This window comes from Anoplolepis gracilipes, chromosome 12, assembly GCF_047496725.1.
Source record: "Anoplolepis gracilipes chromosome 12, ASM4749672v1, whole genome shotgun sequence".
NCBI classification, from domain to species: Eukaryota; Metazoa; Arthropoda; class Insecta; order Hymenoptera; family Formicidae; genus Anoplolepis; species Anoplolepis gracilipes.
In genome coordinates, this window is record NC_132981.1 from 5,241,543 (window position 1) to 5,254,945 (window position 13,403).

At 35.6% G+C, this 13,403-nt stretch overlaps 1 protein-coding gene across 1 annotated transcript in view; it reads left to right on the forward strand.

Annotated features, from left to right (window-relative positions):
• LOC140671824 (spondin-1) overlaps positions 1-13,403 on the forward strand; it is a 213,173-nt gene that overhangs the window by 191,857 nt on the left and 7,913 nt on the right. Inside the window, exon 5 of the mRNA XM_072903463.1 lies at positions 4,193-4,365. Coding sequence (XP_072759564.1) covers positions 4,193-4,365 — 173 coding nt within the window. The remainder of the gene's footprint in view (positions 1-4,192; positions 4,366-13,403) is intronic.

The window sequence follows — 13,403 nt, forward strand, 5'->3', positions numbered from 1 at the left end:
TCCTGATATAGCCCGTTCTGCGCAACTTTCTTTGTATAAAAATAGAAAAAAAAAATGAATTATCGGTTTTCCATACGATCCCGCGACAAAAACAGACTGTCATTCGCAGGATTAATCTGCTTTAATGGAGCGATTCTGACGATATTATTTCTGCATTTTACCGTTCACGAGAGACCGGGTTATTTTCTCTAAATGATAGCAACTCGCCGTGATTGCCAACCCTTTCAATTAGATCTGCAAATCCTCTTCGAATATTACCAGCCGACTGGTCGCCGATTTTTCCGAGTCATAAACGTTTCGACAATTGACAGACGCTGTATGCATACGCCAATCAATGCTAATTGCATTGACATTGTTATACTTGAATACGCGAAAAGTTGATGGAAAAACAAAAATGCAAAAAAAAATAGAGCGCAAGTGAGGACTGCTATCTTTTTACGGATGATGAATATTTTTGCTGTTTGCATTGAGATATCTAACAATGGCTACAGCTGGAAATGTCATAATTTTAAGGAACTCATGCTGTCACACTTGTTAAGTAATATCTACGTTTACTTGCTATAGTACAAACGCGCCACTACCAACTACTGAAAAAAACAATGATATATATATTCTATTTTCTACACTTTAGGAAAACAAAAGTGTTTGTAAAAGTACTTTACGTAAAATGTGTTTGTAGATATTTTAATATAGCATACCTTCTGTGAAAGAGAAAAACGTAAATTTATGTTACGTCAGAAAATAATTAACCCTTTGTTCCCAGCGGGTCGTCAGTGGCAACTCGACGAATTTTTCCTTATGTAAGGACCCACAATGACAAGTCTTAACTTGGTAAAAACTTAATTTCGAAAAAAAGAGAAGTAATTTCAATCAAGTAGCATCATATAATATACTTAAAATAATGATTGTAAAAATAACGATGAAAAATATAGTGTGAAGATATAATTATTTTAAACTCAACATTGAAAATTATATTTTCTAATATCACATATATCAGAAGTCTCGGGTAAGTGGAATTTTATTAAATGACCAATTTCCACATATCGGATTAATTCGATATGCGAATTTTACACAAAATGATAGATGATACATTTTTTCGTTAATTGATGGATGATTGATTAGGACACGCGCTTCAGATATATATTGCACTTAGTAACAGTAATAATCTCAACGCTCGATATTCTCGAAGGGGAGGTACGTTATCGTCGATTAATTGGGAAACCACGTAGGCGTTTCGAGAGGCTATTAATTGGACTGTTATTAATTCAACATGTACCCCGCGAGTTTCCTCTCGGACTCTCGATATGAGATCGCGGATCGTAGTTAGTATCGCTGTTAGTACGTGATTACAATGTCTGTGTGTGATTAATACAAATACATGTATGTATACTGTAACTAATATATATATATATATATATATAAGTACTTAAATAAATTATGAACAGCGCTCGTCCTATCAAAATATTTTCTTCGTGCATTTTTATTTGAAGAAAGAATGGATTTACGAAGAAGCTTAATTGGCAAAAATATTTGATACAATATATACGTTTATGATTCCAGAATGAGAAAACTAGAATTGAAAATCGAGAGAAAGCAAATGAAATGGAATTCTATTATTCTACCATTCTTTCCTTCGAGAAAGAATATTTCTATGTATGTCAAGATTATTATTTCCAGCAAATCAATTACGATATAACTCAACAAAGAAACATCGTTATGTGTTAAAAAGGAATTGTCATGTTGTTATTGTGTGTTACTGTAGCCATTTCAAGAATATATAACAAGCCATATGCTAGGTTGAGAAATATTTACTTGACGTGGTACATTTAGTTTGCATCTACCTATTGATTTAGCTCTCCGTCCCGAATAGAATCAACGCTACCATCGCATCGTGAGGGATTTTCCGAAATGATTACCGAAACATGATTAGAGAGAAGCTGTCGCTTGTCGCGCGATGTTTAATTAGACAATAATTAACGCTTGCTCCAATTTCAAAGTCCTGCAAGCACAGGCAAGCAAATAAAAGCTGCTAAGATACTCTTCGACACAACAGTTTCTATAACTGTGTAAATGAATACAAAAGAAAAATGTTGGTATTTTGATTCTTTCTCTTCTCATCTGACTTATATATTTTTTATAAAGTGTGTACTATCGATTATTTCGAAAAAGATATATATCAAAAAAGCTTTTTTTATGCATAATTATGTTTTTTTTTTTTTTTTTCAAAATTCTATGAAAACTATTATTCTAACAACAATTCATATAAATTGATCATCCGTTATTAACAAGTATGTCGAATAATTAAAATGAGCACTACCCGTGAAAGTAAAGCAATTAATTCGGTTGGAATAGTATTATAATCTAGAAAAAGCGAGTTGCTTTCAATAACCAGAGTACTATCGAAAGTTTTAATAATTTATTATAATAGCAGTGGTTATGAATTCTTTTTGGTGCTATTCGCTTGATAAAATAAACAGCATATTGGTCACTTTTTATTTATGATTGTGGCTCTTACAGCTTTAATTGACTAAAAGGAAATCGATATCAAATTGTTAATTCTTGCAAGAGACACGTCTGCACTGATAAGCTTCATTAAGAATAAATATCCGATATTAATAGCAAAAATATAAATAAGGTGTCTCAAGATCTTCATTAATGGATACATAGTTTTCTCTTATTAAAGGTGTCCGTAAAAGATATATTGAAATTATGTCGCACATTGTATATAAAATCACGTTCGCGCTTTACTTTTTCCATGATTTTAAAATAAATTTTACAACCCATATTTTTCACAATTCGTGAAAATGAAATTCTATTTTTTTTTTTTTTTTCGGAACTGTCAAAAATATAAAAGTTTAATTAAAAGCTTATGATACAATACATTTGAATTTGATGAAAAATATTTTATTATTTTATTCGCACGTATCTGCAAAATGCCATTTTTTTCGCAACGAAGTAAGTGCAGGAGTTAGTTTCGAAAATTTCAGCGAGAAACACACAAACGACTCGGACTAAGCGGCAAACAGAGAAAAACGGCGGTATGTTGCTCGGTAAAGCACCATAAAGTCTCATTGGCTTTAATTCGGTCGTACCCTGCTGGCCACTGGGAGTGATTAATCGTAAGGTTACTGCAACACGAAAGCACCTTACCACCAATCATTCCCTACGATGCTTTAAAAGGAAGTCAACAATATTGCTTAATGCGTTTCCTACCTAAATTAACTATATACAGTTGTAACTGTAAAAAAAAATTTTTTTTTTAATTGAAAAAATAAACTATTCGAAAAAAGCAATTGCATAAAATTACATATTATTTGATAATATCATCATGTTTTCCCAAGAAGTTTCCATCAGCCAGCGTTCTCAACGACTACCACAAAAATACCTGTGTTCCCATTTATTAAAATTCAACATAAAAGGAAGAAGGGGCTTTCAGTTAATGGTAATGAAAAATTCAACTACTTTTAACAGGAAGGGAAGAAGGTCGGTCAATGTTTAATTTTTAAATAGATCAGGATATATTATACATTCTCATTGTATCCCTTATTAAATCTTGGAAGTTTTTAAGACCCATCTTTAATTTTTTATTACCCTTTGTGCTCCAACCTCAGATTGCTAAAAGAATCTGTAGATGAACAATAAACTTGTATATATCAAAGTAATATTTCTTACTATGCTCTGCCAAGATCGAAAAAAAACCTATATACTTAATACTTATTTCTAAAAACTAAAACATTCAATTATATCAATTTTTCGACAAATGATACTTGTACGTATTTATACTTGAGAGTGGAGAAAAATGTAAAAAAATAAAAAAATAGATAAAAGTCATTTACGTTACGTAACGCTAAAATACAATGCGTACATATATAGTACATAAATTATAATTGGAACAAATATGGCAGATGTTCAGAAATAAAGCACTCCTCTTAAATCTGTTCGCCGATTATTATATTTAAAAATATGTATCATTCATCGAACATAATCCGCGCGTCCGTGCATGAAACGAAACGGGAACATTTATGAATTCTCGAAGAGTACGTTTATTTCCCGTGGCTTATAAATATGCATGCCCCACCGCTTATTCCACGGTGCAGAGAACCGGCGATATTTTCTTCTTTTTGGTTTTTATTCGACCGATGTGGCGGTGAAACGTTGATTGAAAGTGTGTTCGCTGTTACTGCTGTTTCAGCTGCGCGAATACACCCTGACCGAATCGTATCACGAAGACGATGTCGAGGTAGAATTCGTCAGCAGCGACAATCTCCAAGAGAACAGCGAAACTCCCAGAGGAATCGATCCGAACAGGGACCTAAACGAGGCTATAGCTGAGGAACGAAGGGAAATGGACACCCAGAGATACAGGTACGCATCTCTATATGTATACTACTATCGTCGGTCTTTTCTCGGTTTCCCCCGTCGAACTTTTTACTTCGTATTTTTGTGGATTAACGAGAGTAAAAAGTTTTGTATACATATTTGGTAACCGGTTTGCTTAAAAAAAAAAAAAAAAATTACCACAATTTTCTCTTTTTTTACATGTTTTTGTTTTCGAATCTATTCGAATTTAGTCAGTTTAATCGAATGGACTGTAAAATATTAAAGAAATCGAAAAGAAATTTTAATTATCGAGATTTGGAATATTTATTGAATATAGGACATGGGTTAGATTATTTTTCCACGTATAGATAAATGAATAATTTTTCTCTTCATTAAAAAAAATGTGATTTAAATTTAGGACACAGAGATAGAAACAATATAAATATAAAAAGACTCAGACTGTATAATAAATTACATTACACGTTATTTTTTCGTGTTTGAATATACAATACAATAATTTAAAATAAAATAACAACCTTTTTATGAATACGTGTAATTTTCACTATTTCTAATATGTGTTAATTTTATATTTCCGTAATCATGTGAATAAATATTTCTTACGATGCGACATCTTTTTCGTGTACGCTTCTTAAAGTATCCGTTAAATTAAGAAGGACTAAAAGAGACACCGGTATCTCATAAATCCACGGTTAATAAAACCGAGGGTCCGAGAGAAAGCCCGAAGTTCGAGTCAGCTCGTTAAGCAGCCTAGCAGCCTAGTACGTTTTCTCCGAGTTTTAGTTCGTCCGGGACGTCACCTCGAGGCGAGACTCTTAAACTCGGGAACGGTAGATAGTAAATGGTCGCCTTTTCCCGGCGATATGAGAGAGGATCGCATAAACGACGAGTATGTATTCAATGGACGCACACTCCACACATTCACGTCAAGCGTATTCCATCCCAGAGGCGCGACAATCGTCTGGCAACGTCCACGTATCGGTATCGAATTTTGGAAATAGCGTCATTGACCGCCCGAAAGCGGTCTTCCCGTCTATCACTTTGCTTTTTTCGTGCAAAGACCGGACAGGCAAACGTGCGCGGAAAATCATAGAATTTTATGGCAGTGAGATGCAAAACATTGAGCTACTTTGCTCGTGAACGACAAATATTTAAAAGTAAACGTGGCTGGCTGTCAAGTCTCCATCGAGGGGACAAGTTTGACAGATCCGTACTTCGAAAAGTGATGCTATCGGTTCTTCTGACAATAAGTAAAAATATTCTTTGCAAGTTAGGTTACAACAAATTATATTTGAATCTGTAAATGAATAAAGAAGTAATATTACAAAACGCGCGCGATAATAATTTCGAACGATAATAACAGGAAAATAATTTTCCAAAAATGATATAAAAAAAAAACTTGAATTCCACCTTCAGTCGCTATGCACTTCGCAGGTAGTTTGCGACATGTATGTGAGAGGCCTTTTTTTCCTTTCATAGTGACCAATACTGTCGCCTGCCAAAGTACTGACCTTTCCTCCCGGGACACTCTCGTATTTCTCTTGCCTTATGAAAGACTCAGTACACGCTTGAGAAGAAATCCATCCAACCCCTTTCGTCGCTCTCTTTTATGACACAAACTGGGATCGTTTTCCTTTGCCTTCCACCGGCATCTCTTCTCATACCCTTACGAGATTGTTCTCGTCCGTCTCTCCAATGTGCATCTTCTCGCTCTATTTCTCTCTTTAACTTTTACGACGAAGAGCTCGTAGTCGGGGAGAGGCTTGCACATAAAGATCGCCAGTTTTTCTTCTCACGATGTGTCATCCTTACCCGACCGTCGGAAAAATCATCAGCCTCGCTCCGTGACATTTGACAACTCGGTATAACGTCTGCGCAATAATGGAACAAAAGCGCCATAATACATTCTCGGGAGAAAATTCATCCGCTGGCAACACAACTTTTCACTTTCGCCATATCATGCCAACACCCTCTCCACAGTCTTTTTAGTTAACTTTAATAATAAAATTCTCTACTTTCTATTTCTAATACGCCATAAGTACGCAAACTGTGAATTACTGCTAACACTGTTCGCCTCAATTGCACGAGAATAAAAATTTAAGGAGAATTTATAGGGATGTTTTAAGACCACTTTTCTACGTGTAGGTATAAAATGTTCTTGCATTTCCAGATCCGAAATAAAACCCTCTCTTATATCTAGGAGATCATAAATAATTAATTTCACGCGATATTGTTAGGAAATTTGTACAATTTCATTACTCAAACAAAGCAATTTAATGATCAATATTCACATAACGTTTCAACTACAAATTAATCATGATTAACTCTCTCACAATAGAATCTTTACAGACAGAATAAATATATATATATAGGTCTCCTTTTTCAAATAAATTTAATTGTATGTATAAAAATATTCGTATTTGTATAATAATAAATTTTTAATATGATTTTTCTAGAAAATAGATAGCCGGTGTATGCCTGTGGGTATAAGACATCAGTCTGGTTTGGAAAATATAGAAAGTCAACAGAATAGGCTAATTGATGGTCAGAATGTATGTATTGTACGCGAAAAGTGATATTCCCTTTCGTTTTGTTTATCGAGTGAAACATCCGACCGAAGCTACCCCTCGAGCTGCAAATGCAATTTATCGTGAAACACAGCTAGTCAGATTGGGTAGGACGCAGCCGACATTGAATACCAATAACAATATTACGAGCGTCCGTGGGTGTCGCGTCTGATTCTGCTCGACGTTTCAAACATAGACGGGATATAACCTATTACCTCGATATAATATTACGTACGACATCTTTCTTACCTTTTTTTTTTTTTTTTTTTTTTATATCCGCGAACACGCCTGAAAAGTGCACTTTCAGACCCAACTTTGAAGTTATTCGAGGTCGACCGCCGAGACGACTTTCATCGTAATGAAAAGTAAATCATGGGATACTTTCATTAACTTAAATGAAAATGAGAAAATAAACACTTATATGTATACAAGATAGACGCAATTCAAGCAGATGGCATATTTAAACTTACCTAAATCTACAAAGAGTGGAATATTAAAAGCTTTATTGCTAATAAATATGCTCTAAATTTTAAATTTTAATTTTAGCTTATAAATCTTGTGGGATTATAAATAAATGATATGAGGGAAATAAATAAAATATCTTTTTAAAGAGCAGCAGATATATATTTCTAACGGAACGTAATAAATGTGCACACAATACGCGTTATACTTGTCTTTCGCATTTAAGGCGCAATTGAAATTACCATAAATTCAATGTTTTCGACCGGCATATAAAACTCTGTCGTCTGCCACATTCACATATATTCCGCTACTATTCATAACAGAATGTGTACACCCTATACATTTCTATACCTATATCCGTATTCCGAATATTATTTATGTTTCCTGCGAACTCTCTCTTTGGAGCATTATAAAGGCCGGTAAAGCTTTCGGGAATCAAACGAGCTTTTGTGAATTGCGACCGGATATACGCGTACCGGATATACGGTTTCGATATCTTATAGTTGATTGCGATAATAATTTTTACGGATGATTCGCAATGATTTCTATGACACACGTGCAACGTGTTTGACAGTTTTCGCCGTAATATCCAATCGAAGGTTAAAAGCTGACAGAAAACATCGACACCGACATACGACGGCAAGAAAAACTTGAAAATAACGTTGTAATGCGCTCTGTTCTTTTTATCTCTTTTTCTCTTTCTGTTTTATCGTCTCCGACATTTTATACTTGTTTTACTTCTACTGAGACGGACATGACCGACGGAGATTTTCATGACCTCCAATTTCGATCAAGCTGTCCGACGAAATTGGGAAAATAAAGGGGATATTTTCTCCGAAAGAGCTGACCGGGCGTAGCGCGAAATATTAGTTGGCGAAAAGATAATATATTTCTTAATAGAAAAATCCGTGGACGATATGAAACACACGTGTATATGCCATCATTTTATCATGCTCAATTTATATATAATTTATATTAAATATTAAGTAATGCGAAAGTATCAGAGAAGGAATCAAATTTTCTCTCTACTAACTTAACATTAAATATTTTTGCTACTCTAAAGTTCTGAAGAGCTTTCTGATTTGAAAAAAAGCGAGAGAGATGAGTGTTGCACGGAAAAACATCCTTTATATTCGATTATATTTCCATCAGTCTAAAGATCGGTTGTTTCGAGTATTTGCGTGATGTATCAATAGTTGCTGTCATATCTCTTATCAATATATTACAATCGTATTTACGCTCGCGTCGATTCGTACAATTCGCTGAACAAATAATTCCACTCTCGCGTGTTCTACTTTCGACCACTCTATCATATCCTATCGATAAAAATCCAATCTATGATGCATTTCTTATACTTCAATATCCCACTCTGACGCAACAAAGCCGATCAGGATAAAATTCCGAACACCATTCGGAAAGAAAGCTGTAACAACAATTCCGATTATATGGCTCGATCGAAGAATCCACAGCGAAAAATACATTTGATAGTTTCAAACCCTCCTGTATTTTTCATGCTCTTTTATTATTGAACAATTAACGTCTCGAAGACGCGATAACTGACGCGTTATTCAATCAGAACTAGATCAAAGGGCGTAAAACGTTTCGGAGAACGATCGAATCGATACGCACGATCGGCGAGCGATCACGCAAAGACCAACCACACATCCGCTTTATAGGCCTCTCGTATTCCTATCCATTCAATATCCGGTTGACGCGCCGTCAAGATCGATAAAGCTTACGTTCGATGACACTCGAGATCGATCTGTAATCCTCCCTTCTGCGGCGGGGAGTAGGCAATCTCCTCGGAACGTTACCGCAGATTCGATTCCATTCGACGCTATCTGGCCACTCGGCAAGGAACGATCGTCGTTTTCTGGTAATTGCTATTGTGCCTTCGAGACTGCCATCGATGCTACTGCCCCACTTTGGGACGAGATCTTTCTATTTTCCTGCGCTTTGTCTTAACCGATTAAATCTTACGACCGGATCATCCCGGTCATTTCCTAGTCCGGGACCCGTGCACTAAGGTCGTTTTGGAACGGAACAACGTGACCATGGTAACGATATATCTCATTACTGAACAGCCATTGAACTGATCTCTTCGAGGGATTAACAAGCAGAGATTAATCTTACGGGCAGCATTAACCTTCTCCGTGTAATAAATGAAATTGTAGATTTATCGTGAAGAAAGATTTCTGTATTATTGAATTATATTTGTGAGATAATAGCGTAATGAAAATAACGACACTGACAGTACCCTTTTGCAATTTTTTTATGTATTTACGTGAAAATTGATTTTTTGGACGCGCTAAAAGGAATGTCAATACATAACTGCAAATTAATGATAAAAGGTAAATCTCGTTCAGCAATATTCCAATTTAGCTAAAAGTTTTTGCGCCCGGAGCCAATATGTATTTTATGCTTTCCAGAATAGTGAATTATATTCTTTCCATAAAAATAATTTGCGATTCGATAAAAAAATTTCTATTAACCAAACAATATGTTTCTCTTTGTTTTTTCATATCATCGATGTTCTATCATGAATAATATCACCATATATATCAATAAAACTGCATGAATAAACAAATTAATAGTCTCCGGTTCCGTAAATTTGTTGAAGGCGTGCAAAGAGATGGAAAAAATAATAAATCAAATTCAAAACAATCGTATATTGCGTAGAGATCTCGATTCTGTAACAATTTATTTTTATTCTGTGATGATCATTAAAATATACACATATTATGTAAAATGAAGAAAACATATACTACACGTATTATTTTCATTGTTTTTACAAAAAATATCTTTTATCTGTATTGTGTATTTATATATAAATGTTGAAAATGTACGCATCGAAGTTGGAACAAGACTAATTACGTGTATCCTCGAACTGTGAATATATGAACATGTGTGGCGAGAGATAGAATAACTGCGTCAATGAAGTCATCCAGCTTTAAAAATAAAAAAAAGAAAAAAGCTTCGACGAGAAACGAGGAATTCACTTGTGAAATTCACCTTGACATAACGAACTGCAACGAATTCGCAAGCTTCAAAGAATAATGATAGGTTTTCCGCCAAGCTTTATGAATTCCCGTGAATTCGATAAAAAAAACTCGTGAACAAGGTTCACGCCTTTTGCGTAATCGTAAAGTTAATTACCGGAGAGAGTGATAAAGCCACGTGCACATCACTAGAAGCACAAACGCGACCGCGTAAATCCCCATCGCACGCCAACCGTAATGGGTGCTATTCGTGAGAGAAAGAGAGACAGAGAGAGGACACATTCGGCATATAGCACGTTCCAATGAATTTACTGCGATAGAGGAGAGTGTAACAAGAGGTAACTATAACGGACGACGTGCTTAGGTGGTATCGCACCCGATGCATTTCGCCTCCGTATTTATCGAAAGAAGAGAGAGAGAGAGAGAGAGAGAGTCGCGAACGCGCGGCAATCGTAATGTGCCCTGGCGTAATTTATTTTCCGCCACCCATAATTTATTTTCACACGCGCATTTTTCAGCAGCGCGCACGCGAGGTCAAAGAAATTAAAGTTAGCTTGTCCGTTTTATCCAAAAAAAAATAGCCTTACAGATCTTAATCCATCAATGTCATTGAAAGATACTAAAATATTCGCAACGATATATCGTAGCGAATAACTTTGCGTGTGTCCCTCTTATTTTTTTTTTCCCCTTTCTTTCTCTTTTTTGATTCTCGACCAAATATATGTATATAGATACATATGCGTGCGGGCTGCAATATTCTGAAAACATTTTTTCATATTTCGCACGAGCTTTGTGATAATCTGCGCGAGCCGGACTATGGAAACAGCTTGCATAATCCAAAATGTAAATGCTATTACTGTCGTACCGTTGGAGAATCTCTACCATAGTTCGCACTCATATTGGACAATTTCATATATCTCTGGTGTCTTGCCGGAAATCTAGACTACTTTTTTCACGTTCTAATTGTACTCTGGATTTTATTAATTTATAACAGATACATACATATACATTGAAATACGGATAATTAATTAATAATGAAATAAGTCGTAAAATGAATTATTCGTTGAAAGACTTTTAATGAGATTCGCGCAATAAATCGCGGTGTGGTTCACACATTTCGTACGCGGTTGAAAAAAATATATCAACGAAAAGAGCAAATATCAGAATCATGCATGTTACGCGGTATCGCGATCGAGATGCGCAGACGAGAACCTATAATGGAATGAAAATCCGAGAGACCGACAACGAATGCATGCATTAACCCTCTCCACCCCTCCTTTCTGCCGTCAGATGCAAACGCATTAGCGCGCAATTAATTCACTGGTGTCCATTGTATCGCGTTCTATACCGCGTATTAAGTTCATCACGCTTGTAAATTCCAACAACAACACACACACACACACACACACACACACATATGAGCGTGACGTAAAATAAATCATTGCGTTGAGAATATACATACACCGGCTCGAGAAGAGCTCTCGTAAGAGCGCAAAACGCAAGGACGAGGTATTACATATCGTCGTAAAATTGGTAACAACCCCTCGGCTTCCGTCCGATGAAACTCGAGAATATACATAAAGCAGCTGATACTTTTTTCCTTCACGGAATAAAATGACGCCTGTTTCGTGTAGATCTAACAACCCGCAATAAGTTTCAACGCCCAAAGAATGGAACTCGATATAAAGCAAACGGCACGCGATAAGGGGAACCCTCAAACGAGCTGATATTATTATTCGGTAAATGAAGATTTATTATAAGGGTTATGTACTTTTCTTTCTTTCCTTCCTCCTTTTATATATATATATATATATATATATACATATAAATATTAGAGTAAAATAAAAGTTTCAAATCGATTGAAGAAATTTCAAGAAAAATATCCTTTTGTTTGAAGTAAAGTAATAACGAAGAGACAATTTCCTGTACTTGTCTCCACACCCTCGACTATACTGATTGCTAGCGATATACTATATACTGTTTACCCTACTTCGTCAAACTTCCTGCAGACACGTGACGTGACCATAATCAGCGAAGACAACGTCGTTACGTCCAAGTCCGGTAGAGTGTAACGAGTCGATGAGGTCTAAATATAGTTCGATTCCCCCTGATGAAAAAAATTCCACGAATCGCCTCGTAATTCAAGCAGGACGATCGATCCAATTATGGACATTCGATTTCGAATTGCATTCGATCAAATAGAAATTGGAAGTGTCCATATAGAATGGATTAAAATACCGAATATACCTTTTTCGGTTGCAATTAGATGGCAATAAATTTTGTAAAGAGAAAATAAAATTCACATTTATTTGCATTTGTTTAGATTTCTTTCAGTTGACAGCGGCAAAGCTACAGTGGTCAGTTTAATTAAAAAATTATGCCGACTATGCTACTCTCGAGCTCGGGTTCTTAGCAACCAGCCGCGAAGCTTGGAACTTTCTGGAGGAATATTAAAGCGTAAAAAAAAGTAAACTTATGCTAAGTCTGCCTACATGCAAATATCGTGTGGAAAATACAGTTATGCTAAACGTGCCGCGTCGGCGTATCTTTAATAGCAAGGAAGTTATCTCGACGATTTAGAATTACGTTTTTCGAACGGCATGCGTTTGTTGATAAATAAAAAATGTGTAGCTATGAAAAAATTAAAAAAAAAAGAAAAAAACTTACGAAAGTACTTTATCGTATTCATTCGCTCGCGTTCGTGCAATGCAGGTCAACGAGATTTGTGGATTAGAGGATAATCATGATAATTAGACAATTCCGATTTCGTAGCCGTGTTCCGAAACTGATACCATGCACCGATTGCATATGCAATGCCCACATATTGCAAAGCGTAATTGCTTAATTGGGTCACAAATTACAATTGGGATTTACCATGTAATTACCATGATTAAACAGAATTTTCTAATCGATTGCGTCCGGAATTGCAAATTTTCACCGCAAATCGCTATAGTAATGAAATCGCAAACGTCACGGGCGCTCGGCGAAGCACGTGGCACCCGGTGATTGCGTATCAAATGAAAATAAACGCTCCCGA